This window comes from Ascidia mentula, chromosome 1, assembly GCF_947561715.1.
Source record: "Ascidia mentula chromosome 1, kaAscMent1.1, whole genome shotgun sequence".
In the NCBI taxonomy this organism is placed as follows: domain Eukaryota; kingdom Metazoa; phylum Chordata; class Ascidiacea; order Phlebobranchia; family Ascidiidae; genus Ascidia; species Ascidia mentula.
The window spans coordinates 10970331-10998035 of record NC_138566.1 but is presented as its reverse complement, the minus strand read 5'-3'; the positions used below and the strand labels follow the sequence as shown (position 1 = coordinate 10998035).

General features: G+C 40.3%; 6 protein-coding genes across 6 annotated transcripts; 3 read left to right on the top strand and 3 right to left on the bottom strand.

The window, feature by feature from the left end:
• Window positions 1-2323: 2323 nt before the first annotated feature.
• Window positions 2324-3329, top strand: LOC145913036 (uncharacterized). The gene is made up of 2 exons (XM_083000552.1): window positions 2324-2411; window positions 2763-3329. Exons 1-2 carry the CDS (start codon window positions 2351-2353, stop codon window positions 3008-3010), a joined length of 309 nt encoding a protein of 102 aa, XP_082856678.1. The 5' UTR covers window positions 2324-2350; the 3' UTR covers window positions 3011-3329.
• A 728-nt stretch (window positions 3330-4057) lies between these two features.
• Window positions 4058-6608, bottom strand: LOC145903832 (deoxycytidylate deaminase-like). The gene is made up of 5 exons (XM_082991998.1): window positions 6054-6608; window positions 5900-5989; window positions 5503-5635; window positions 4701-4817; window positions 4058-4616 (listed from the first exon to the last, which is right to left on the bottom strand). The coding sequence occupies exons 2-5, from the start codon at window positions 5966-5968 to the stop codon at window positions 4483-4485; spliced, it is 453 nt and encodes a 150-aa protein (XP_082848124.1). The 5' UTR covers window positions 5969-5989; window positions 6054-6608; the 3' UTR covers window positions 4058-4482.
• A 4395-nt stretch (window positions 6609-11003) lies between these two features.
• Window positions 11004-12009, top strand: LOC145913046 (uncharacterized). The gene is made up of 2 exons (XM_083000565.1): window positions 11004-11091; window positions 11443-12009. The coding sequence occupies exons 1-2, from the start codon at window positions 11031-11033 to the stop codon at window positions 11688-11690; spliced, it is 309 nt and encodes a 102-aa protein (XP_082856691.1). The 5' UTR covers window positions 11004-11030; the 3' UTR covers window positions 11691-12009.
• Window positions 12010-12737: 728 nt separating this feature from the next.
• On the bottom strand, window positions 12738-15288 carry LOC145903849 (deoxycytidylate deaminase-like). The gene is made up of 5 exons (XM_082992022.1): window positions 14734-15288; window positions 14580-14669; window positions 14183-14315; window positions 13381-13497; window positions 12738-13296 (listed from the first exon to the last, which is right to left on the bottom strand). Exons 2-5 carry the CDS (start codon window positions 14646-14648, stop codon window positions 13163-13165), a joined length of 453 nt encoding a protein of 150 aa, XP_082848148.1. The 5' UTR covers window positions 14649-14669; window positions 14734-15288; the 3' UTR covers window positions 12738-13162.
• Window positions 15289-19620: 4332 nt separating this feature from the next.
• Window positions 19621-20626, top strand: LOC145913087 (uncharacterized). Its single transcript, XM_083000623.1, has 2 exons — window positions 19621-19708; window positions 20060-20626. Exons 1-2 carry the CDS (start codon window positions 19648-19650, stop codon window positions 20305-20307), a joined length of 309 nt encoding a protein of 102 aa, XP_082856749.1. The 5' UTR covers window positions 19621-19647; the 3' UTR covers window positions 20308-20626.
• A 728-nt stretch (window positions 20627-21354) lies between these two features.
• Window positions 21355-23905, bottom strand: LOC145905705 (deoxycytidylate deaminase-like). The gene is made up of 5 exons (XM_082992975.1): window positions 23351-23905; window positions 23197-23286; window positions 22800-22932; window positions 21998-22114; window positions 21355-21913 (listed from the first exon to the last, which is right to left on the bottom strand). Exons 2-5 carry the CDS (start codon window positions 23263-23265, stop codon window positions 21780-21782), a joined length of 453 nt encoding a protein of 150 aa, XP_082849101.1. The 5' UTR covers window positions 23266-23286; window positions 23351-23905; the 3' UTR covers window positions 21355-21779.
• Between the last annotated feature and the right edge of the window lie 3800 nt (window positions 23906-27705).

Sequence of the window (27705 nt, the reverse complement as noted above, 5' to 3'; positions counted from 1 at the left end):
TGCAGTTGTGATCACCAAGCAAGGACCTGCGCAGTGGGGTGATCCTGTAAATCATGCTATTGCATGAAATATTACTCCTACGTTTTATTCACAATCTCCTGTCAATATCATTGTTTCCACCCAACCTGCATGTTGTTACTCGTATGTGTGCAATGTTAAACCGAAATTTTATAAGTTTGCAGTTGTTAAGCGATCCGCCTGCCAAGTTTAACAGCCTTATATGGTTGGTAATCACTCAGCTAACACATATTTTTAACTTTCTCAACGTCGTAATAAGGTCGTTAACACGTGTCACACTACACTTATCAAAATTAAATGTTGTTAAAAAGCGACGTTTACAAAAACTTTGTTTCTATGTTGTTGATACGCCAAATGCAACTTACAATCAACGTTGTCAAGCAACATTGGGCCATTTGACGCAATAACTACGTTACAATCGAGTTTGACAGCATATATACAATTGCAGAGCAGATAACAAAATTAGGCATCGTAGGCATCGTAGGCATCGTAGGCATCGTAGGCATCGTAGGCATCGTAGGCATCGTAGGCATCGTAGGCATCGTAGGCATCGTAGGCATCGTAGGCATCGTAGGCATCGTAGGCATCGTAGGCATCGTAGGCATCGTAGGCATCGTAGGCATCGTAGGCATCGTAGGCATCGTAGGCATCGTAGGCATCGTAGGCATCGTAGGCATCGTAGGCATCGTAGGCATCGTAGGCATCGTAGGCATCGTAGGCATCGTAGGCATCGTAGGCATCGTAGGCATCGTAGGCATCGTAGGCATCGTAGGCATCGTAGGCATCGTAGGCATCGTAGGCATCGTAGGCATCGTAGGCATCGTAGGCATCGTAGGCATCGTAGGCATCGTAGGCATCGTAGGCATCGTAGGCATCGTAGGCATCGTAGGCATCGTAGGCATCGTAGGCATCGTAGGCATCGTAGGCATCGTAGGCATCGTAGGCATCGTAGGCATCGTAGGCATCGTAGGCATCGTAGGCATCGTAGGCATCGTAGGCATCGTAGGCATCGTAGGCATCGTAGGCATCGTAGGCATCGTAGGCATCGTAGGCATCGTAGGCATCGTAGGCATCGTAGGCATCGTAGGCATCGTAGGCATCGTAGGCATCGTAGGCATCGTAGGCATCGTAGGCATCGTAGGCATCGTAGGCATCGTAGGCATCGTAGGCATCGTAGGCATCGTAGGCATCGTAGGCATCGTAGGCATCGTAGGCATCGTAGGCATCGTAGGCATCGTAGGCATCGTAGGCATCGTAGGCATCGTAGGCATCGTAGGCATCGTAGGCATCGTAGGCATCGTAGGCATCGTAGGCATCGTAGGCATCGTAGGCATCGTAGGCATCGTAGGCATCGTAGGCATCGTAGGCATCGTAGGCATCGTAGGCATCGTAGGCATCGTAGGCATCGTAGGCATCGTAGGCATCGTAGGCATCGTAGGCATCGTAGGCATCGTAGGCATCGTAGGCATCGTAGGCATCGTAGGCATCGTAGGCATCGTAGGCATCGTAGGCATCGTAGGCATCGTAGGCATCGTAGGCATCGTAGGCATCGTAGGCATCGTAGGCATCGTAGGCATCGTAGGCATCGTAGGCATCGTAGGCATCGTAGGCATCGTAGGCATCGTAGGCATCGTAGGCATCGTAGGCATCGTAGGCATCGTAGGCATCGTAGGCATCGTAGGCATCGTAGGCATCGTAGGCATCGTAGGCATCGTAGGCATCGTAGGCATCGTAGGCATCGTAGGCATCGTAGGCATCGTAGGCATCGTAGGCATCGTAGGCATCGTAGGCATCGTAGGCATCGTAGGCATCGTAGGCATCGTAGGCATCGTAGGCATCGTAGGCATCGTAGGCATCGTAGGCATCGTAGGCATCGTAGGCATCGTAGGCATCGTAGGCATCGTAGGCATCGTAGGCATCGTAGGCATCGTAGGCATCGTAGGCATCGTAGGCATCGTAGGCATCGTAGGCATCGTAGGCATCGTAGGCATCGTAGGCATCGTAGGCATCGTAGGCATCGTAGGCATCGTAGGCATCGTAGGCATCGTAGGCATCGTAGGCATCGTAGGCATCGTAGGCATCGTAGGCATCGTAGGCATCGTAGGCATCGTAGGCATCGTAGGCATCGTAGGCATCGTAGGCATCGTAGGCATCGTAGGCATCGTAGGCATCGTAGGCATCGTAGGCATCGTAGGCATCGTAGGCATCGTAGGCATCGTAGGCATCGTAGGCATCGTAGGCATCGTAGGCATCGTAGGCATCGTAGGCATCGTAGGCATCGTATCTGGCAAATCTGGCAAATCAGGCATTCGAAAAATGTGGGAAGAAATGCATGGAACCATGCGGGTTGGCAACAACATGCACTGAGAACTGTCAATCAAATTGCATCCAAGGTTGGTATGATATATATTTGTTTCGTGGAAGGTAACTTTAGTACCATACATATTGTATTTTTGATGGCAAAAATTAGTTTATCCCTAATTTGTCGTTTAATTGTTTTATTTTGATTATAGGGAGTGTTTTTTTTTGCCAGATTATGTTTTTTTACATACAAACTTTATTGAGAAGTTATTGTACTTTATCTTTCTAGGTACGTATACTTAAATATCATCAGCAAACATAAAAAATCCCTTAAGCAAATCCTTTGCGCTATTTTAAGTCAATAAACAATTGTTTAATCCTCGTCAATAACCCAAATAAATTTAAATATGCCGTTTTTGTAGAAAAGTTTCTTTTTGTGACAGGAAACGAAACGTGTTTGGAACATTGCCTACAATTTTGCCGAGATCAACACTACGCAGTCAAGTGTGACTCGTGCACAGCTCCTTGCAGAGATCTGTTTGCTGCCTGTGCAAACGACCTTTGCACCACCTACTGTCCCAACGGCGACACCATTGAATTGGAAACAATCCGCTTCGACCACAATTGCTTCGGTTGCATGACTAAAAATTGTCACACAGTGATTACGGCTGCCTTTGGAGTAAAACCTTAATCATCCCTTCTCGTATATTATGCCCCCGACACATATATAATCAACACTTCATCAACCACCCAAGTCATAAATCTTTTGCAATGAAAAGAGCATATTTTATAAAATAACGAAATCATGAAAATTTTGCAAAATGTTTAGCTGTGGACACTTTCATAATTTTCGAAAGTAAATATTTGTTTATAAGTTCTGACACAACGTTTGATGATTATTTACCAGGTTTGCGAGTCTTTAATCACATTTGCCACCCAATGGTTTCTTTTGTTTGTATTGGCTGTAATACATTTGTATGAATAAATAACCCCATTATTTCATGTAAAAATGTACTGAGACACAAACAATATTTGGGATTAAACACACAGAGAAAAAGGGATTTACGCTGTAATAAATTGATGATTATACGTCATCATCGCAAACTAAATAAAGCACTCGCTGAATTGAAACCAAACTGCGACGTCACATCCTTACAACATAATATGTCGCTACATTACTCCCCCCCAGAAACGGGTTTTGCACTTTTTGGAGGTCGGCCTCACTTTTTAAACGATATCGTCAGGAATTATAAAATATGCGGGTAAACGACGAAGAACCGTTTTCGCAATTCAGCCTCTTGTAAACCACACGATGTCGCTCCCATACTGCGCCCTGGTTACTCGCAAGCGGGGGTTTAAATACCAATTGATTCTTTGCTGGCTCAGATGATTGTGAATGCAAGTTTGATTGAAATTGACAATGCCTTTGTCGAACTCACGTTCTGTCCAGACAAAGTTAGTGCCGTTGTCGCTAAACACGTCCGAAGGCGAACCTTTTCGACCGGGAAACCTTTGAGAAGTGTTAATGAACGTAGAAGTGCCAAGCGAGTAAGCGAGTGACCTCTATATGTACAGCCCGCTTGCACTTCTCCAGTAGCTTTAGACATAATGAGACATGGTGATTACCAGTATTACCAGACCAAATCAAAACTTTTGAAAATAATGTAGTATTAAAGAACTTCGCTAATTCTACCTTGCAGTTCTCCATCTGGTAGAATGTTGTTAGTTGGAATTTAACATACACTTTTATTTACAATCCCGATCACCCATAAAACAGTTTCAAAATTGTGATTAAAAAAGTTTTGGACCGAGTAATTCAAATACAATACTGTGTAATCTCATACTGATTTGCATCAACTATGTTCTACAACACACAACTCTACAAACATTACGTCCGTAAATAAAACTGATAAATATGCGTGATTAACTGTAATAGCATGTCCATCAAGAAAACAAAGGTAATCCTATTGATTGAAAGGATTTTCATGAATGGTAACATGAAAGTGAATCTTTCCACAGTAATTGCAGCGTTAACATAGCCTATAGGTTCAAATGTCAAAAGAGACCAATACTGTACAATTTAAATAAATTAAGAATATGTGAAAAAGGATAAGGACTTTAAGGACTTTAAGGACTTTAAGGAAGAAATTATTATATTTTGCATCACAAATTTTCATCACAAGTAGGTTTTAATTGCCCAGTCGGGATTTTTGCTACACTAAGTAACTTCTCGGATGCCTTTACTTTTGGATCATTAGGTTCCTTCCATTTTTGCCAATAAATCACCTTGGAGATGCCTATTAATAATGAATAAAATTTAAAAGTTGAATCAGTTGCGAAGTATCTACAACTCGAATATGCGCTTTTCTGGTAGGGATTACCTGTTTGTATTATTAACTTGGAACATTCGTTGCAAGGAAATAGAGTGACATAAATTGTACAACCTTCCAAACGGGTTTTGCCAGTGTTTATTATTGCATTCAATTCCGCATGACAAACTGTAAAGTAACGTAAATTATTGTTAGTGTACAAACAAAAAAAGCACTGGTTTAAAAACTGGATCTGCCAGGTTTTCTAAAAATCAATATATGTTTCGCTCTGCCGACATCGTCAGTTACTGTATAATAAATACATATTCAGTCATAACAATATTAAATCTGGGCTAGCAAGATCTTCTGTGCAAAGTCAGAAGCACCGCAGGGGAAGGCAGGAATAATTACACACGCTAGTTTGAAAGACAGCGTTGATGACGTACAAACTGATGAGCATACAAGGTAGTACAACAACATAGGATGTGGTCATAGTCCCCTGGAGCAAAGTCACAAAACACATAAAAATCATACAAAAAGCTAGCGCACTGTGGGTAATCGTTGCACATTATACCTAGATAGCCCAGTCACTGAACTGCTACAACAGTTGAATATGGATTTCAATTCCTACTTTTCTTGCTAATGTTTTTTCAGACGTTTTAACATTTTTCAATGCCCAAATGTGTGTTTATTATACAATATCAGATAGTCAAGTACAAATCAGGTTGTTCTTGTTTTTATAACAAATGCTTTTTTGTGTGTACCGTTACGGAAAGGGCAGTGATTGCCAGGCCTTACTCTGCCATTTATGGTTCATTCAGTAAATGCTAGAATACCATTTACTGTTATTCGTTTTATTCAATTTGGTGCAAACCATAGAAATATTTTTTATCTTCTTCCCTATCAGCATCACGGCTCCAGGGAAATTTGTCTTCCGCCCCATTTGGCATCTTATTGAAGCCTTTTCCTATAACATTCCCACAACCATCAACAACACAGGCACCAACCTGAAATAAACAAAACTATAAAACGCATTTTGTTGTTTGGCAACTTCACGATTGCGCTTTGTATGCGAAGTGGGTGTCTACCAGCAACCAAAAACAACAATGTGATAATGTAAGTAAATTAATTTTTTTATCATTTTTTAATCAACGCCATTAAGCACAATAACTTTACTGACCACCCAATAACAAACATGACGACTAATTCATGTGAGCTTGTGATACGGAATTTTAGGTTAGTACTGTGGCGTGACAATACTAAGCATAAACCTGCGTGCTTGGATCTTTACTCTCCAATGATTCCACTTTGGCAACATCCATGAAATTGGTGGACTGCATGTTTTCCTATCCTAAAGTAAGCTATAAATAACAGAATATACGTTATCTACAAAGAAGAGTATTACTATGTTATTAACATGTTTACTTTTGTAAGATTAGGCAGAACTACAACATTCGATTGTTTGGAAAAATATTTCGATTGTTTGGTTTTTTATTGCCACTGTTCAGGTGATATGCAGTCACGTGCGCACCACTTCCGTGTGTCACAAACCATATACGCAAGCAGCATCTGATGATTCCTGTTTACACAATACTCGTTTTGAACGTAACAACTCGTTTCAAACTGTATACCACCCATGTACTAATATGTACATTTTCGCCGCCTTTTAACTTAACGGGTTAAAAATACAGTACAATCAAAGGAAAAAAATTGCCTTTGATTGTATTGCTGGTAGCAGAAAACTTAAGCAGGCAATTTATTGACGGAAATGACGAAACCACTTGCAGTTGTGATGGCCAAGCAAGGACCTGCGCAGTGGGGTGATCCTGTCAATCATGCTATTGCATGAAATATTACTCCTACGTTTTATTCACAATCTCCTGTCAATATCATTGTTTCCACCCAACCTGCATGTTGTTACTCGTATGTGTGCAATGTTAAACCGAAAGTTTATAAGTTTGCAGTTGTTAAACGATCCGCCTGCAAAGTTTAACAGCCTTAGATGGTTGGTAATCACTCAGCTAACACATATTTTTAACTTTCTCAACGTCGTAATAAGGTCGTTAACACGTGTCACACTACTCTTATCAAAATTAAATGTTGTTAAAAAGCGACGTTTACAAAAACTTTGTTTCTATGTTGTTGATACGCCAAATGCAACTTACAATCAACGTTGTCAAGCAACATTGGGCCATTTGACGCAATAACTACGTTACAATCGAGTTTGACAGCATATATACAATTGCAGAGCAGATAACAAAATTATGTAAATATAAACAGAAGAGAAGATAAAGGGTGCCTCTAAAATACCATTGTAGGCATCGTAGGCATTGTAGGCATTGAGCCTAGGCATTGTAAGGCAGAACTACAACATTCGATTGTTTGGAAAAATACTATACCATCAAGGTAACATTTCTGTGTGTCACACAACACATACGCAAGCAGCCCACACTAGCATCTGGTGATTCCTGTTCATACTAAACTCGTTTCATCCTGTATACCATCCATGTACTAATATGTACATTTTCGCCTCCCTTTAACTAAACGGGTTAAAACTACAATACAATCAAAGGTAAGAAATTGCTCTTGAATTATTCTTAAATAATTTTTTACTGATATTCCCAAAGATTACATTGCACCGATCATAAACTAACTTTGTTCAAAAACTGAAAAAAAATTCTTGCTGTGTGAGGAATCGTTACCAAGACATAGGTCTCATAACGTATTTTTGTAAAATAATCTATAAGTTTAACCACCTCCAAACCAATACTCACTAAACTGGTGTGACAAACAAACCCGATTGAAGGACGCGGGACGAACGGCGATACCTAGATTTCAGCACAAATCCTTCGCTTCGTTTCAACCTGTACTTTGTACCTAACTACTTGAACTGCCACAATATGTATGCACACATTTGCTAATAATACGTGACAGCAAATCCTCAACTGCCTTGCGGAAAATCAAACATGTGTTGTGTGGATGCCTATGATCATTTTCAGGTTCCTGCTGCAGTTGCGAAATGCTTTTACTAGCGTATAAAAAAACATCCAGTGAATGGATTACCATCATAGAGACGGGTACAAATAACTCCTTCACTGGTTACTTTGAAAATCTGAAACTTAACACAACTCGAGCTAAGCTATTTAGCCATCGCAAAGGCATTGCGTTCAACGTGACTTAACTCAATTCGATGATAATTATCGTGCGCACCACTGCCGTGTGTCACAAACCATATACGCAAGCAGCATCTGATGATTCCTGTTTATACAATACTCGTTTTGAACGTAACAACTCGTTTCAAACTGTATACCACCCATTTACTAATATGTACATTTTCGCCGCCTTTTAACTTAACGGGTTAAAAATACAGTACAATCAAAGGAAAATTGCAATAAACTAATTTACTCGCAGCTACATTGCTGGTAGCAGAAAACTTAAGCAGGCAATTTATTGACGGAAATGACGAAACCACTTGCAGTTGTGATGGCCAAGCAAGGAACTGCGCAGTGGGGTGATCCTGTCAATCATGCTATTGCATGAAATATTACTCCTACGTTTTATTCACAATCTCCTGTCAATATCATTGTTTCCACCCAACCTGCATGTTGTTACTCGTATGTGTGCAATGTTAAACCGAAAGTTTATAAGTTTGCAGTTGTTAAACGATCCGCCTGCAAAGTTTAACAGCCTTAGATGGTTGGTAATCACTCAGCTAACACATATTTTTAACTTTCTCAACGTCGTAATAAGGTCGTTAACACGTGTCACACTACTCTTATCAAAATTAAATGTTGTTAAAAAGCGACGTTTACAAAAACTTTGTTTCTATGTTGTTGATACGCCAAATGCAACTTACAATCAACGTTGTCAAGCAACATTGGGCCATTTGACGCAATAACTACGTTACAATCGAGTTTGACAGCATATATACAATTGCAGAGCAGATAACAAAATTATGTAAATATAAACAGAAGAGAAGATAAAGGGTGCCTCTAAAATACCATTGTAGGCATCGTAGGCATTGTAGGCATTGAGCCTAGGCATTGTAAGGCAGAACTACAACATTCGATTGTTTGGAAAAATACTATACCATCAAGGTAACATTTCTGTGTGTCACACAACACATACGCAAGCAGCCCACACTAGCATCTGGTGATTCCTGTTCATACTAAACTCGTTTCATCCTGTATACCATCCATATACTAATATGTACATTTTCGCCGCCTTTTAACTTAACGGGTTAAAAATACAGTACAATCAAAGGAAAAAAATTGCAATAAACTAACTTACTCGCAGCTACATTGCTGGTAGCAGAAAACTTAAGCAGGCAATTTATTGACGGAAATGACGAAACCACTTGCAGTTGTGATCACCAAGCAAGGACCTGCGCAGTGGGGTGATCCTGTAAATCATGCTATTGCATGAAATATTACTCCTACGTTTTATTCACAATCTCCTGTCAATATCATTGTTTCCACCCAACCTGCATGTTGTTACTCGTATGTGTGCAATGTTAAACCGAAATTTTATAAGTTTGCAGTTGTTAAACGATCCGCCTGCCAAGTTTAACAGCCTTATATGGTTGGTAATCACTCAGCTAACACATATTTTTAACTTTCTCAACGTCGTAATAAGGTCGTTAACACGTGTCACACTACACTTATCAAAATTAAATGTTGTTAAAAAGCGACGTTTACAAAAACTTTGTTTCTATGTTGTTGATACGCCAAATGCAACTTACAATCAACGTTGTCAAGCAACATTGGGCCATTTGACGCAATAACTACGTTACAATCGAGTTTGACAGCATATATACAATTGCAGAGCAGATAACAAAATTAGGCATCGTAGGCATCGTAGGCATCGTAGGCATCGTAGGCATCGTAGGCATCGTAGGCATCGTAGGCATCGTAGGCATCGTAGGCATCGTAGGCATCGTAGGCATCGTAGGCATCGTAGGCATCGTAGGCATCGTAGGCATCGTAGGCATCGTAGGCATCGTAGGCATCGTAGGCATCGTAGGCATCGTAGGCATCGTAGGCATCGTAGGCATCGTAGGCATCGTAGGCATCGTAGGCATCGTAGGCATCGTAGGCATCGTAGGCATCGTAGGCATCGTAGGCATCGTAGGCATCGTAGGCATCGTAGGCATCGTAGGCATCGTAGGCATCGTAGGCATCGTAGGCATCGTAGGCATCGTAGGCATCGTAGGCATCGTAGGCATCGTAGGCATCGTAGGCATCGTAGGCATCGTAGGCATCGTAGGCATCGTAGGCATCGTAGGCATCGTAGGCATCGTAGGCATCGTAGGCATCGTAGGCATCGTAGGCATCGTAGGCATCGTAGGCATCGTAGGCATCGTAGGCATCGTAGGCATCGTAGGCATCGTAGGCATCGTAGGCATCGTAGGCATCGTAGGCATCGTAGGCATCGTAGGCATCGTAGGCATCGTAGGCATCGTAGGCATCGTAGGCATCGTAGGCATCGTAGGCATCGTAGGCATCGTAGGCATCGTAGGCATCGTAGGCATCGTAGGCATCGTAGGCATCGTAGGCATCGTAGGCATCGTAGGCATCGTAGGCATCGTAGGCATCGTAGGCATCGTAGGCATCGTAGGCATCGTAGGCATCGTAGGCATCGTAGGCATCGTAGGCATCGTAGGCATCGTAGGCATCGTAGGCATCGTAGGCATCGTAGGCATCGTAGGCATCGTAGGCATCGTAGGCATCGTAGGCATCGTAGGCATCGTAGGCATCGTAGGCATCGTAGGCATCGTAGGCATCGTAGGCATCGTAGGCATCGTAGGCATCGTAGGCATCGTAGGCATCGTAGGCATCGTAGGCATCGTAGGCATCGTAGGCATCGTAGGCATCGTAGGCATCGTAGGCATCGTAGGCATCGTAGGCATCGTAGGCATCGTAGGCATCGTAGGCATCGTAGGCATCGTAGGCATCGTAGGCATCGTAGGCATCGTAGGCATCGTAGGCATCGTAGGCATCGTAGGCATCGTAGGCATCGTAGGCATCGTAGGCATCGTAGGCATCGTAGGCATCGTAGGCATCGTAGGCATCGTAGGCATCGTAGGCATCGTAGGCATCGTAGGCATCGTAGGCATCGTAGGCATCGTAGGCATCGTAGGCATCGTAGGCATCGTAGGCATCGTAGGCATCGTAGGCATCGTAGGCATCGTAGGCATCGTAGGCATCGTAGGCATCGTAGGCATCGTAGGCATCGTAGGCATCGTAGGCATCGTAGGCATCGTAGGCATCGTAGGCATCGTAGGCATCGTAGGCATCGTAGGCATCGTAGGCATCGTAGGCATCGTAGGCATCGTAGGCATCGTAGGCATCGTATCTGGCAAATCTGGCAAATCAGGCATTCGAAAAATGTGGGAAGAAATGCATGGAACCATGCGGGTTGGCAACAACATGCACTGAGAACTGTCAATCAAATTGCATCCAAGGTTGGTATGATATATATTTGTTTCGTGGAAGGTAACTTTAGTACCATACATATTGTATTTTTGATGGCAAAAATTAGTTTATCCCTAATTTGTCGTTTAATTGTTTTATTTTGATTATAGGGAGTGTTTTTTTTTGCCAGATTATGTTTTTTTACATACAAACTTTATTGAGAAGTTATTGTACTTTATCTTTCTAGGTACGTATACTTAAATATCATCAGCAAACATAAAAAATCCCTTAAGCAAATCCTTTGCGCTATTTTAAGTCAATAAACAATTGTTTAATCCTCGTCAATAACCCAAATAAATTTAAATATGCCGTTTTTGTAGAAAAGTTTCTTTTTGTGACAGGAAACGAAACGTGTTTGGAACATTGCCTACAATTTTGCCGAGATCAACACTACGCAGTCAAGTGTGACTCGTGCACAGCTCCTTGCAGAGATCTGTTTGCTGCCTGTGCAAACGACCTTTGCACCACCTACTGTCCCAACGGCGACACCATTGAATTGGAAACAATCCGCTTCGACCACAATTGCTTCGGTTGCATGACTAAAAATTGTCACACAGTGATTACGGCTGCCTTTGGAGTAAAACCTTAATCATCCCTTCTCGTATATTATGCCCCCGACACATATATAATCAACACTTCATCAACCACCCAAGTCATAAATCTTTTGCAATGAAAAGAGCATATTTTATAAAATAACGAAATCATGAAAATTTTGCAAAATGTTTAGCTGTGGACACTTTCATAATTTTCGAAAGTAAATATTTGTTTATAAGTTCTGACACAACGTTTGATGATTATTTACCAGGTTTGCGAGTCTTTAATCACATTTGCCACCCAATGGTTTCTTTTGTTTGTATTGGCTGTAATACATTTGTATGAATAAATAACCCCATTATTTCATGTAAAAATGTACTGAGACACAAACAATATTTGGGATTAAACACACAGAGAAAAAGGGATTTACGCTGTAATAAATTGATGATTATACGTCATCATCGCAAACTAAATAAAGCACTCGCTGAATTGAAACCAAACTGCGACGTCACATCCTTACAACATAATATGTCGCTACATTACTCCCCCCCAGAAACGGGTTTTGCACTTTTTGGAGGTCGGCCTCACTTTTTAAACGATATCGTCAGGAATTATAAAATATGCGGGTAAACGACGAAGAACCGTTTTCGCAATTCAGCCTCTTGTAAACCACACGATGTCGCTCCCATACTGCGCCCTGGTTACTCGCAAGCGGGGGTTTAAATACCAATTGATTCTTTGCTGGCTCAGATGATTGTGAATGCAAGTTTGATTCAAATTGACAATGCCTTTGTCGAACTCACGTTCTGTCCAGACAAAGTTAGTGCCGTTGTCGCTAAACACGTCCGAAGGCGAACCTTTTCGACCGGGAAACCTTTGAGAAGTGTTAATGAACGTAGAAGTGCCAAGCGAGTAAGCGAGTGACCTCTATATGTACAGCCCGCTTGCACTTCTCCAGTAGCTTTAGACATAATGAGACATGGTGATTACCAGTATTACCAGACCAAATCAAAACTTTTGAAAATAATGTAGTATTAAAGAACTTCGCTAATTCTACCTTGCAGTTCTCCATCTGGTAGAATGTTGTTAGTTGGAATTTAACATACACTTTTATTTACAATCCCGATCACCCATAAAACAGTTTCAAAATTGTGATTAAAAAAGTTTTGGACCGAGTAATTCAAATACAATACTGTGTAATCTCATACTGATTTGCATCAACTATGTTCTACAACACACAACTCTACAAACATTACGTCCGTAAATAAAACTGATAAATATGCGTGATTAACTGTAATAGCATGTCCATCAAGAAAACAAAGGTAATCCTATTGATTGAAAGGATTTTCATGAATGGTAACATGAAAGTGAATCTTTCCACAGTAATTGCAGCGTTAACATAGCCTATAGGTTCAAATGTCAAAAGAGACCAATACTGTACAATTTAAATAAATTAAGAATATGTGAAAAAGGATAAGGACTTTAAGGACTTTAAGGACTTTAAGGAAGAAATTATTATATTTTGCATCACAAATTTTCATCACAAGTAGGTTTTAATTGCCCAGTCGGGATTTTTGCTACACTAAGTAACTTCTCGGATGCCTTTACTTTTGGATCATTAGGTTCCTTCCATTTTTGCCAATAAATCACCTTGGAGATGCCTATTAATAATGAATAAAATTTAAAAGTTGAATCAGTTGCGAAGTATCTACAACTCGAATATGCGCTTTTCTGGTAGGGATTACCTGTTTGTATTATTAACTTGGAACATTCGTTGCAAGGAAATAGAGTGACATAAATTGTACAACCTTCCAAACGGGTTTTGCCAGTGTTTATTATTGCATTCAATTCCGCATGACAAACTGTAAAGTAACGTAAATTATTGTTAGTGTACAAACAAAAAAAGCACTGGTTTAAAAACTGGATCTGCCAGGTTTTCTAAAAATCAATATATGTTTCGCTCTGCCGACATCGTCAGTTACTGTATAATAAATACATATTCAGTCATAACAATATTAAATCTGGGCTAGCAAGATCTTCTGTGCAAAGTCAGAAGCACCGCAGGGGAAGGCAGGAATAATTACACACGCTAGTTTGAAAGACAGCGTTGATGACGTACAAACTGATGAGCATACAAGGTAGTACAACAACATAGGATGTGGTCATAGTCCCCTGGAGCAAAGTCACAAAACACATAAAAATCATACAAAAAGCTAGCGCACTGTGGGTAATCGTTGCACATTATACCTAGATAGCCCAGTCACTGAACTGCTACAACAGTTGAATATGGATTTCAATTCCTACTTTTCTTGCTAATGTTTTTTCAGACGTTTTAACATTTTTCAATGCCCAAATGTGTGTTTATTATACAATATCAGATAGTCAAGTACAAATCAGGTTGTTCTTGTTTTTATAACAAATGCTTTTTTGTGTGTACCGTTACGGAAAGGGCAGTGATTGCCAGGCCTTACTCTGCCATTTATGGTTCATTCAGTAAATGCTAGAATACCATTTACTGTTATTCGTTTTATTCAATTTGGTGCAAACCATAGAAATATTTTTTATCTTCTTCCCTATCAGCATCACGGCTCCAGGGAAATTTGTCTTCCGCCCCATTTGGCATCTTATTGAAGCCTTTTCCTATAACATTCCCACAACCATCAACAACACAGGCACCAACCTGAAATAAACAAAACTATAAAACGCATTTTGTTGTTTGGCAACTTCACGATTGCGCTTTGTATGCGAAGTGGGTGTCTACCAGCAACCAAAAACAACAATGTGATAATGTAAGTAAATTAATTTTTTTATCATTTTTTAATCAACGCCATTAAGCACAATAACTTTACTGACCACCCAATAACAAACATGACGACTAATTCATGTGAGCTTGTGATACGGAATTTTAGGTTAGTACTGTGGCGTGACAATACTAAGCATAAACCTGCGTGCTTGGATCTTTACTCTCCAATGATTCCACTTTGGCAACATCCATGAAATTGGTGGACTGCATGTTTTCCTATCCTAAAGTAAGCTATAAATAACAGAATATACGTTATCTACAAAGAAGAGTATTACTATGTTATTAACATGTTTACTTTTGTAAGATTAGGCAGAACTACAACATTCGATTGTTTGGAAAAATATTTCGATTGTTTGGTTTTTTATTGCCACTGTTCAGGTGATATGCAGTCACGTGCGCACCACTTCCGTGTGTCACAAACCATATACGCAAGCAGCATCTGATGATTCCTGTTTACACAATACTCGTTTTGAACGTAACAACTCGTTTCAAACTGTATACCACCCATGTACTAATATGTACATTTTCGCCGCCTTTTAACTTAACGGGTTAAAAATACAGTACAATCAAAGGAAAAAAATTGCCTTTGATTGTATTGCTGGTAGCAGAAAACTTAAGCAGGCAATTTATTGACGGAAATGACGAAACCACTTGCAGTTGTGATGGCCAAGCAAGGACCTGCGCAGTGGGGTGATCCTGTCAATCATGCTATTGCATGAAATATTACTCCTACGTTTTATTCACAATCTCCTGTCAATATCATTGTTTCCACCCAACCTGCATGTTGTTACTCGTATGTGTGCAATGTTAAACCGAAAGTTTATAAGTTTGCAGTTGTTAAACGATCCGCCTGCAAAGTTTAACAGCCTTAGATGGTTGGTAATCACTCAGCTAACACATATTTTTAACTTTCTCAACGTCGTAATAAGGTCGTTAACACGTGTCACACTACTCTTATCAAAATTAAATGTTGTTAAAAAGCGACGTTTACAAAAACTTTGTTTCTATGTTGTTGATACGCCAAATGCAACTTACAATCAACGTTGTCAAGCAACATTGGGCCATTTGACGCAATAACTACGTTACAATCGAGTTTGACAGCATATATACAATTGCAGAGCAGATAACAAAATTATGTAAATATAAACAGAAGAGAAGATAAAGGGTGCCTCTAAAATACCATTGTAGGCATCGTAGGCATTGTAGGCATTGAGCCTAGGCATTGTAAGGCAGAACTACAACATTCGATTGTTTGGAAAAATACTATACCATCAAGGTAACATTTCTGTGTGTCACACAACACATACGCAAGCAGCCCACACTAGCATCTGGTGATTCCTGTTCATACTAAACTCGTTTCATCCTGTATACCATCCATGTACTAATATGTACATTTTCGCCTCCCTTTAACTAAACGGGTTAAAACTACAATACAATCAAAGGTAAGAAATTGCTCTTGAATTATTCTTAAATAATTTTTTACTGATATTCCCAAAGATTACATTGCACCGATCATAAACTAACTTTGTTCAAAAACTGAAAAAAAATTCTTGCTGTGTGAGGAATCGTTACCAAGACATAGGTCTCATAACGTATTTTTGTAAAATAATCTATAAGTTTAACCACCTCCAAACCAATACTCACTAAACTGGTGTGACAAACAAACCCGATTGAAGGACGCGGGACGAACGGCGATACCTAGATTTCAGCACAAATCCTTCGCTTCGTTTCAACCTGTACTTTGTACCTAACTACTTGAACTGCCACAATATGTATGCACACATTTGCTAATAATACGTGACAGCAAATCCTCAACTGCCTTGCGGAAAATCAAACATGTGTTGTGTGGATGCCTATGATCATTTTCAGGTTCCTGCTGCAGTTGCGAAATGCTTTTACTAGCGTATAAAAAAACATCCAGTGAATGGATTACCATCATAGAGACGGGTACAAATAACTCCTTCACTGGTTACTTTGAAAATCTGAAACTTAACACAACTCGAGCTAAGCTATTTAGCCATCGCAAAGGCATTGCGTTCAACGTGACTTAACTCAATTCGATGATAATTATCGTGCGCACCACTGCCGTGTGTCACAAACCATATACGCAAGCAGCATCTGATGATTCCTGTTTATACAATACTCGTTTTGAACGTAACAACTCGTTTCAAACTGTATACCACCCATTTACTAATATGTACATTTTCGCCGCCTTTTAACTTAACGGGTTAAAAATACAGTACAATCAAAGGAAAATTGCAATAAACTAATTTACTCGCAGCTACATTGCTGGTAGCAGAAAACTTAAGCAGGCAATTTATTGACGGAAATGACGAAACCACTTGCAGTTGTGATGGCCAAGCAAGGAACTGCGCAGTGGGGTGATCCTGTCAATCATGCTATTGCATGAAATATTACTCCTACGTTTTATTCACAATCTCCTGTCAATATCATTGTTTCCACCCAACCTGCATGTTGTTACTCGTATGTGTGCAATGTTAAACCGAAAGTTTATAAGTTTGCAGTTGTTAAACGATCCGCCTGCAAAGTTTAACAGCCTTAGATGGTTGGTAATCACTCAGCTAACACATATTTTTAACTTTCTCAACGTCGTAATAAGGTCGTTAACACGTGTCACACTACTCTTATCAAAATTAAATGTTGTTAAAAAGCGACGTTTACAAAAACTTTGTTTCTATGTTGTTGATACGCCAAATGCAACTTACAATCAACGTTGTCAAGCAACATTGGGCCATTTGACGCAATAACTACGTTACAATCGAGTTTGACAGCATATATACAATTGCAGAGCAGATAACAAAATTATGTAAATATAAACAGAAGAGAAGATAAAGGGTGCCTCTAAAATACCATTGTAGGCATCGTAGGCATTGTAGGCATTGAGCCTAGGCATTGTAAGGCAGAACTACAACATTCGATTGTTTGGAAAAATACTATACCATCAAGGTAACATTTCTGTGTGTCACACAACACATACGCAAGCAGCCCACACTAGCATCTGGTGATTCCTGTTCATACTAAACTCGTTTCATCCTGTATACCATCCATATACTAATATGTACATTTTCGCCGCCTTTTAACTTAACGGGTTAAAAATACAGTACAATCAAAGGAAAAAAATTGCAATAAACTAACTTACTCGCAGCTACATTGCTGGTAGCAGAAAACTTAAGCAGGCAATTTATTGACGGAAATGACGAAACCACTTGCAGTTGTGATCACCAAGCAAGGACCTGCGCAGTGGGGTGATCCTGTAAATCATGCTATTGCATGAAATATTACTCCTACGTTTTATTCACAATCTCCTGTCAATATCATTGTTTCCACCCAACCTGCATGTTGTTACTCGTATGTGTGCAATGTTAAACCGAAATTTTATAAGTTTGCAGTTGTTAAACGATCCGCCTGCCAAGTTTAACAGCCTTATATGGTTGGTAATCACTCAGCTAACACATATTTTTAACTTTCTCAACGTCGTAATAAGGTCGTTAACACGTGTCACACTACACTTATCAAAATTAAATGTTGTTAAAAAGCGACGTTTACAAAAACTTTGTTTCTATGTTGTTGATACGCCAAATGCAACTTACAATCAACGTTGTCAAGCAACATTGGGCCATTTGACGCAATAACTACGTTACAATCGAGTTTGACAGCATATATACAATTGCAGAGCAGATAACAAAATTAGGCATCGTAGGCATCGTAGGCATCGTAGGCATCGTAGGCATCGTAGGCATCGTAGGCATCGTAGGCATCGTAGGCATCGTAGGCATCGTAGGCATCGTAGGCATCGTAGGCATCGTAGGCATCGTAGGCATCGTAGGCATCGTAGGCATCGTAGGCATCGTAGGCATCGTAGGCATCGTAGGCATCGTAGGCATCGTAGGCATCGTAGGCATCGTAGGCATCGTAGGCATCGTAGGCATCGTAGGCATCGTAGGCATCGTAGGCATCGTAGGCATCGTAGGCATCGTAGGCATCGTAGGCATCGTAGGCATCGTAGGCATCGTAGGCATCGTAGGCATCGTAGGCATCGTAGGCATCGTAGGCATCGTAGGCATCGTAGGCATCGTAGGCATCGTAGGCATCGTAGGCATCGTAGGCATCGTAGGCATCGTAGGCATCGTAGGCATCGTAGGCATCGTAGGCATCGTAGGCATCGTAGGCATCGTAGGCATCGTAGGCATCGTAGGCATCGTAGGCATCGTAGGCATCGTAGGCATCGTAGGCATCGTAGGCATCGTAGGCATCGTAGGCATCGTAGGCATCGTAGGCATCGTAGGCATCGTAGGCATCGTAGGCATCGTAGGCATCGTAGGCATCGTAGGCATCGTAGGCATCGTAGGCATCGTAGGCATCGTAGGCATCGTAGGCATCGTAGGCATCGTAGGCATCGTAGGCATCGTAGGCATCGTAGGCATCGTAGGCATCGTAGGCATCGTAGGCATCGTAGGCATCGTAGGCATCGTAGGCATCGTAGGCATCGTAGGCATCGTAGGCATCGTAGGCATCGTAGGCATCGTAGGCATCGTAGGCATCGTAGGCATCGTAGGCATCGTAGGCATCGTAGGCATCGTAGGCATCGTAGGCATCGTAGGCATCGTAGGCATCGTAGGCATCGTAGGCATCGTAGGCATCGTAGGCATCGTAGGCATCGTAGGCATCGTAGGCATCGTAGGCATCGTAGGCATCGTAGGCATCGTAGGCATCGTAGGCATCGTAGGCATCGTAGGCATCGTAGGCATCGTAGGCATCGTAGGCATCGTAGGCATCGTAGGCATCGTAGGCATCGTAGGCATCGTAGGCATCGTAGGCATCGTAGGCATCGTAGGCATCGTAGGCATCGTAGGCATCGTAGGCATCGTAGGCATCGTAGGCATCGTAGGCATCGTAGGCATCGTAGGCATCGTAGGCATCGTAGGCATCGTAGGCATCGTAGGCATCGTAGGCATCGTAGGCATCGTAGGCATCGTAGGCATCGTAGGCATCGTAGGCATCGTAGGCATCGTAGGCATCGTAGGCATCGTAGGCATCGTAGGCATCGTAGGCATCGTAGGCATCGTAGGCATCGTAGGCATCGTAGGCATCGTAGGCATCGTAGGCATCGTAGGCATCGTAGGCATCGTAGGCATCGTATCTGGCAAATCTGGCAAATCAGGCATTCGAAAAATGTGGGAAGAAATGCATGGAACCATGCGGGTTGGCAACAACATGCACTGAGAACTGTCAATCAAATTGCATCCAAGGTTGGTATGATATATATTTGTTTCGTGGAAGGTAACTTTAGTACCATACATATTGTATTTTTGATGGCAAAAATTAGTTTATCCCTAATTTGTCGTTTAATTGTTTTATTTTGATTATAGGGAGTGTTTTTTTTTGCCAGATTATGTTTTTTTACATACAAACTTTATTGAGAAGTTATTGTACTTTATCTTTCTAGGTACGTATACTTAAATATCATCAGCAAACATAAAAAATCCCTTAAGCAAATCCTTTGCGCTATTTTAAGTCAATAAACAATTGTTTAATCCTCGTCAATAACCCAAATAAATTTAAATATGCCGTTTTTGTAGAAAAGTTTCTTTTTGTGACAGGAAACGAAACGTGTTTGGAACATTGCCTACAATTTTGCCGAGATCAACACTACGCAGTCAAGTGTGACTCGTGCACAGCTCCTTGCAGAGATCTGTTTGCTGCCTGTGCAAACGACCTTTGCACCACCTACTGTCCCAACGGCGACACCATTGAATTGGAAACAATCCGCTTCGACCACAATTGCTTCGGTTGCATGACTAAAAATTGTCACACAGTGATTACGGCTGCCTTTGGAGTAAAACCTTAATCATCCCTTCTCGTATATTATGCCCCCGACACATATATAATCAACACTTCATCAACCACCCAAGTCATAAATCTTTTGCAATGAAAAGAGCATATTTTATAAAATAACGAAATCATGAAAATTTTGCAAAATGTTTAGCTGTGGACACTTTCATAATTTTCGAAAGTAAATATTTGTTTATAAGTTCTGACACAACGTTTGATGATTATTTACCAGGTTTGCGAGTCTTTAATCACATTTGCCACCCAATGGTTTCTTTTGTTTGTATTGGCTGTAATACATTTGTATGAATAAATAACCCCATTATTTCATGTAAAAATGTACTGAGACACAAACAATATTTGGGATTAAACACACAGAGAAAAAGGGATTTACGCTGTAATAAATTGATGATTATACGTCATCATCGCAAACTAAATAAAGCACTCGCTGAATTGAAACCAAACTGCGACGTCACATCCTTACAACATAATATGTCGCTACATTACTCCCCCCCAGAAACGGGTTTTGCACTTTTTGGAGGTCGGCCTCACTTTTTAAACGATATCGTCAGGAATTATAAAATATGCGGGTAAACGACGAAGAACCGTTTTCGCAATTCAGCCTCTTGTAAACCACACGATGTCGCTCCCATACTGCGCCCTGGTTACTCGCAAGCGGGGGTTTAAATACCAATTGATTCTTTGCTGGCTCAGATGATTGTGAATGCAAGTTTGATTCAAATTGACAATGCCTTTGTCGAACTCACGTTCTGTCCAGACAAAGTTAGTGCCGTTGTCGCTAAACACGTCCGAAGGCGAACCTTTTCGACCGGGAAACCTTTGAGAAGTGTTAATGAACGTAGAAGTGCCAAGCGAGTAAGCGAGTGACCTCTATATGTACAGCCCGCTTGCACTTCTCCAGTAGCTTTAGACATAATGAGACATGGTGATTACCAGTATTACCAGACCAAATCAAAACTTTTGAAAATAATGTAGTATTAAAGAACTTCGCTAATTCTACCTTGCAGTTCTCCATCTGGTAGAATGTTGTTAGTTGGAATTTAACATACACTTTTATTTACAATCCCGATCACCCATAAAACAGTTTCAAAATTGTGATTAAAAAAGTTTTGGACCGAGTAATTCAAATACAATACTGTGTAATCTCATACTGATTTGCATCAACTATGTTCTACAACACACAACTCTACAAACATTACGTCCGTAAATAAAACTGATAAATATGCGTGATTAACTGTAATAGCATGTCCATCAAGAAAACAAAGGTAATCCTATTGATTGAAAGGATTTTCATGAATGGTAACATGAAAGTGAATCTTTCCACAGTAATTGCAGCGTTAACATAGCCTATAGGTTCAAATGTCAAAAGAGACCAATACTGTACAATTTAAATAAATTAAGAATATGTGAAAAAGGATAAGGACTTTAAGGACTTTAAGGACTTTAAGGAAGAAATTATTATATTTTGCATCACAAATTTTCATCACAAGTAGGTTTTAATTGCCCAGTCGGGATTTTTGCTACACTAAGTAACTTCTCGGATGCCTTTACTTTTGGATCATTAGGTTCCTTCCATTTTTGCCAATAAATCACCTTGGAGATGCCTATTAATAATGAATAAAATTTAAAAGTTGAATCAGTTGCGAAGTATCTACAACTCGAATATGCGCTTTTCTGGTAGGGATTACCTGTTTGTATTATTAACTTGGAACATTCGTTGCAAGGAAATAGAGTGACATAAATTGTACAACCTTCCAAACGGGTTTTGCCAGTGTTTATTATTGCATTCAATTCCGCATGACAAACTGTAAAGTAACGTAAATTATTGTTAGTGTACAAACAAAAAAAGCACTGGTTTAAAAACTGGATCTGCCAGGTTTTCTAAAAATCAATATATGTTTCGCTCTGCCGACATCGTCAGTTACTGTATAATAAATACATATTCAGTCATAACAATATTAAATCTGGGCTAGCAAGATCTTCTGTGCAAAGTCAGAAGCACCGCAGGGGAAGGCAGGAATAATTACACACGCTAGTTTGAAAGACAGCGTTGATGACGTACAAACTGATGAGCATACAAGGTAGTACAACAACATAGGATGTGGTCATAGTCCCCTGGAGCAAAGTCACAAAACACATAAAAATCATACAAAAAGCTAGCGCACTGTGGGTAATCGTTGCACATTATACCTAGATAGCCCAGTCACTGAACTGCTACAACAGTTGAATATGGATTTCAATTCCTACTTTTCTTGCTAATGTTTTTTCAGACGTTTTAACATTTTTCAATGCCCAAATGTGTGTTTATTATACAATATCAGATAGTCAAGTACAAATCAGGTTGTTCTTGTTTTTATAACAAATGCTTTTTTGTGTGTACCGTTACGGAAAGGGCAGTGATTGCCAGGCCTTACTCTGCCATTTATGGTTCATTCAGTAAATGCTAGAATACCATTTACTGTTATTCGTTTTATTCAATTTGGTGCAAACCATAGAAATATTTTTTATCTTCTTCCCTATCAGCATCACGGCTCCAGGGAAATTTGTCTTCCGCCCCATTTGGCATCTTATTGAAGCCTTTTCCTATAACATTCCCACAACCATCAACAACACAGGCACCAACCTGAAATAAACAAAACTATAAAACGCATTTTGTTGTTTGGCAACTTCACGATTGCGCTTTGTATGCGAAGTGGGTGTCTACCAGCAACCAAAAACAACAATGTGATAATGTAAGTAAATTAATTTTTTTATCATTTTTTAATCAACGCCATTAAGCACAATAACTTTACTGACCACCCAATAACAAACATGACGACTAATTCATGTGAGCTTGTGATACGGAATTTTAGGTTAGTACTGTGGCGTGACAATACTAAGCATAAACCTGCGTGCTTGGATCTTTACTCTCCAATGATTCCACTTTGGCAACATCCATGAAATTGGTGGACTGCATGTTTTCCTATCCTAAAGTAAGCTATAAATAACAGAATATACGTTATCTACAAAGAAGAGTATTACTATGTTATTAACATGTTTACTTTTGTAAGATTAGGCAGAACTACAACATTCGATTGTTTGGAAAAATATTTCGATTGTTTGGTTTTTTATTGCCACTGTTCAGGTGATATGCAGTCACGTGCGCACCACTTCCGTGTGTCACAAACCATATACGCAAGCAGCATCTGATGATTCCTGTTTACACAATACTCGTTTTGAACGTAACAACTCGTTTCAAACTGTATACCACCCATGTACTAATATGTACATTTTCGCCGCCTTTTAACTTAACGGGTTAAAAATACAGTACAATCAAAGGAAAAAAATTGCCTTTGATTGTATTGCTGGTAGCAGAAAACTTAAGCAGGCAATTTATTGACGGAAATGACGAAACCACTTGCAGTTGTGATGGCCAAGCAAGGACCTGCGCAGTGGGGTGATCCTGTCAATCATGCTATTGCATGAAATATTACTCCTACGTTTTATTCACAATCTCCTGTCAATATCATTGTTTCCACCCAACCTGCATGTTGTTACTCGTATGTGTGCAATGTTAAACCGAAAGTTTATAAGTTTGCAGTTGTTAAACGATCCGCCTGCAAAGTTTAACAGCCTTAGATGGTTGGTAATCACTCAGCTAACACATATTTTTAACTTTCTCAACGTCGTAATAAGGTCGTTAACACGTGTCACACTACTCTTATCAAAATTAAATGTTGTTAAAAAGCGACGTTTACAAAAACTTTGTTTCTATGTTGTTGATACGCCAAATGCAACTTACAATCAACGTTGTCAAGCAACATTGGGCCATTTGACGCAATAACTACGTTACAATCGAGTTTGACAGCATATATACAATTGCAGAGCAGATAACAAAATTATGTAAATATAAACAGAAGAGAAGATAAAGGGTGCCTCTAAAATACCATTGTAGGCATCGTAGGCATTGTAGGCATTGAGCCTAGGCATTGTAAGGCAGAACTACAACATTCGATTGTTTGGAAAAATACTATACCATCAAGGTAACATTTCTGTGTGTCACACAACACATACGCAAGCAGCCCACACTAGCATCTGGTGATTCCTGTTCATACTAAACTCGTTTCATCCTGTATACCATCCATGTACTAATATGTACATTTTCGCCTCCCTTTAACTAAACGGGTTAAAACTACAATACAATCAAAGGTAAGAAATTGCTCTTGAATTATTCTTAAATAATTTTTTACTGATATTCCCAAAGATTACATTGCACCGATCATAAACTAACTTTGTTCAAAAACTGAAAAAAAATTCTTGCTGTGTGAGGAATCGTTACCAAGACATAGGTCTCATAACGTATTTTTGTAAAATAATCTATAAGTTTAACCACCTCCAAACCAATACTCACTAAACTGGTGTGACAAACAAACCCGATTGAAGGACGCGGGACGAACGGCGATACCTAGATTTCAGCACAAATCCTTCGCTTCGTTTCAACCTGTACTTTGTACCTAACTACTTGAACTGCCACAATATGTATGCACACATTTGCTAATAATACGTGACAGCAAATCCTCAACTGCCTTGCGGAAAATCAAACATGTGTTGTGTGGATGCCTATGATCATTTTCAGGTTCCTGCTGCAGTTGCGAAATGCTTTTACTAGCGTATAAAAAAACATCCAGTGAATGGATTACCATCATAGAGACGGGTACAAATAACTCCTTCACTGGTTACTTTGAAAATCTGAAACTTAACACAACTCGAGCTAAGCTATTTAGCCATCGCAAAGGCATTGCGTTCAACGTGACTTAACTCAATTCGATGATAATTATCGTGCGCACCACTGCCGTGTGTCACAAACCATATACGCAAGCAGCATCTGATGATTCCTGTTTATACAATACTCGTTTTGAACGTAACAACTCGTTTCAAACTGTATACCACCCATTTACTAATATGTACATTTTCGCCGCCTTTTAACTTAACGGGTTAAAAATACAGTACAATCAAAGGAAAATTGCAATAAACTAATTTACTCGCAGCTACATTGCTGGTAGCAGAAAACTTAAGCAGGCAATTTATTGACGGAAATGACGAAACCACTTGCAGTTGTGATGGCCAAGCAAGGAACTGCGCAGTGGGGTGATCCTGTCAATCATGCTATTGCATGAAATATTACTCCTACGTTTTATTCACAATCTCCTGTCAATATCATTGTTTCCACCCAACCTGCATGTTGTTACTCGTATGTGTGCAATGTTAAACCGAAAGTTTATAAGTTTGCAGTTGTTAAACGATCCGCCTGCAAAGTTTAACAGCCTTAGATGGTTGGTAATCACTCAGCTAACACATATTTTTAACTTTCTCAACGTCGTAATAAGGTCGTTAACACGTGTCACACTACTCTTATCAAAATTAAATGTTGTTAAAAAGCGACGTTTACAAAAACTTTGTTTCTATGTTGTTGATACGCCAAATGCAACTTACAATCAACGTTGTCAAGCAACATTGGGCCATTTGACGCAATAACTACGTTACAATCGAGTTTGACAGCATATATACAATTGCAGAGCAGATAACAAAATTAGGCATCGTAGGCATCGTAGGCATCGTAGGCATCGTAGGCATCGTAGGCATCGTAGGCATCGTAGGCATCGTAGGCATCGTAGGCATCGTAGGCATCGTAGGCATCGTAGGCATCGTAGGCATCGTAGGCATCGTAGGCATCGTAGGCATCGTAGGCATCGTAGGCATCGTAGGCATCGTAGGCATCGTAGGCATCGTAGGCATCGTAGGCATCGTAGGCATCGTAGGCATCGTAGGCATCGTAGGCATCGTAGGCATCGTAGGCATCGTAGGCATCGTAGGCATCGTAGGCATCGTAGGCATCGTAGGCATCGTAGGCATCGTAGGCATCGTAGGCATCGTAGGCATCGTAGGCATCGTAGGCATCGTAGGCATCGTAGGCATCGTAGGCATCGTAGGCATCGTAGGCATCGTAGGCATCGTAGGCATCGTAGGCATCGTAGGCATCGTAGGCATCGTAGGCATCGTAGGCATCGTAGGCATCGTAGGCATCGTAGGCATCGTAGGCATCGTAGGCATCGTAGGCATCGTAGGCATCGTAGGCATCGTAGGCATCGTAGGCATCGTAGGCATCGTAGGCATCGTATCTGGCAAATCTGGCAAATCAGGCATTCGAAAAATGTGGGAAGAAATGCATGGAACCATGCGGGTTGGCAACAACATGCACTGAGAACTGTCAATCAAATTGCATCCAAGGTTGGTATGATATATATTTGTTTCGTGGAAGGTAACTTTAGTACCATACATATTGTATTTTTGATGGCAAAAATTAGTTTATCCCTAATTTGTCGTTTAATTGTTTTATTTTGATTATAGGGAGTGTTTTTTTTTGCCAGATTATGTTTTTTTACATACAAACTTTATTGAGAAGTTATTGTACTTTATCTTTCTAGGTACGTATACTTAAATATCATCAGCAAACATAAAAAATCCCTTAAGCAAATCCTTTGCGCTATTTTAAGTCAATAAACAATTGTTTAATCCTCGTCAATAACCCAAATAAATTTAAATATGCCGTTTTTGTAGAAAAGTTTCTTTTTGTGACAGGAAACGAAACGTGTTTGGAACATTGCCTACAATTTTGTCGAGATCAACACTACGCAGTCAAGTGTGACTCGTGCACAGCTCCTTGCAGAGATCTGTTTGCTGCCTGTGCAAACGACCTTTGCACCACCTACTGTCCCAACGGCGACACCATTGAATTGGAAACAATCCGATTTGACCACAATTGCTTCGGTTGCATGACTAAAAATTGTCACACAGTCATTACGGCTGCCTTTGGAGTAAAACCTTAATCATCCCTTGTCGTATATTATCCCCCTGACACATATATAATCAACACTTCATCGACCACTCAAGTTATAAATCTTTTGCAATAAAAATGGCATATTTTATAAAATAACAAAATGATAAAAATTTTGCAAAATGTTTACCTTTGAACACTTTCATAATTTTCGAAAGTAAATATTTGTTTATAAGTTCTGACACAACGTTAAATATCATATTATTTGATTATTTACCGGGTTTGCGAGTTTTTGATCACATTTGCCGCTCAATGGTTTCTTTTGCTTGTATTGGCTGCAATACATTTGTATGAATAAATAACCCTGTCGTTTCATGTAAAAATGTACTACAATATTTGGGATTAGACATACAGAAAAGCGGATTTACAATTACGCTGTAATAAATTGATGATTATACGTCATCATCGCAAACTAATGAAAGGACGCGCTGAAATTAAACCAAACTGCATCCTTATGACATAATATGTCGATTCATTAGCATTTTATTTGCAATGCTACATGTTTACAGCATTTACATTCAT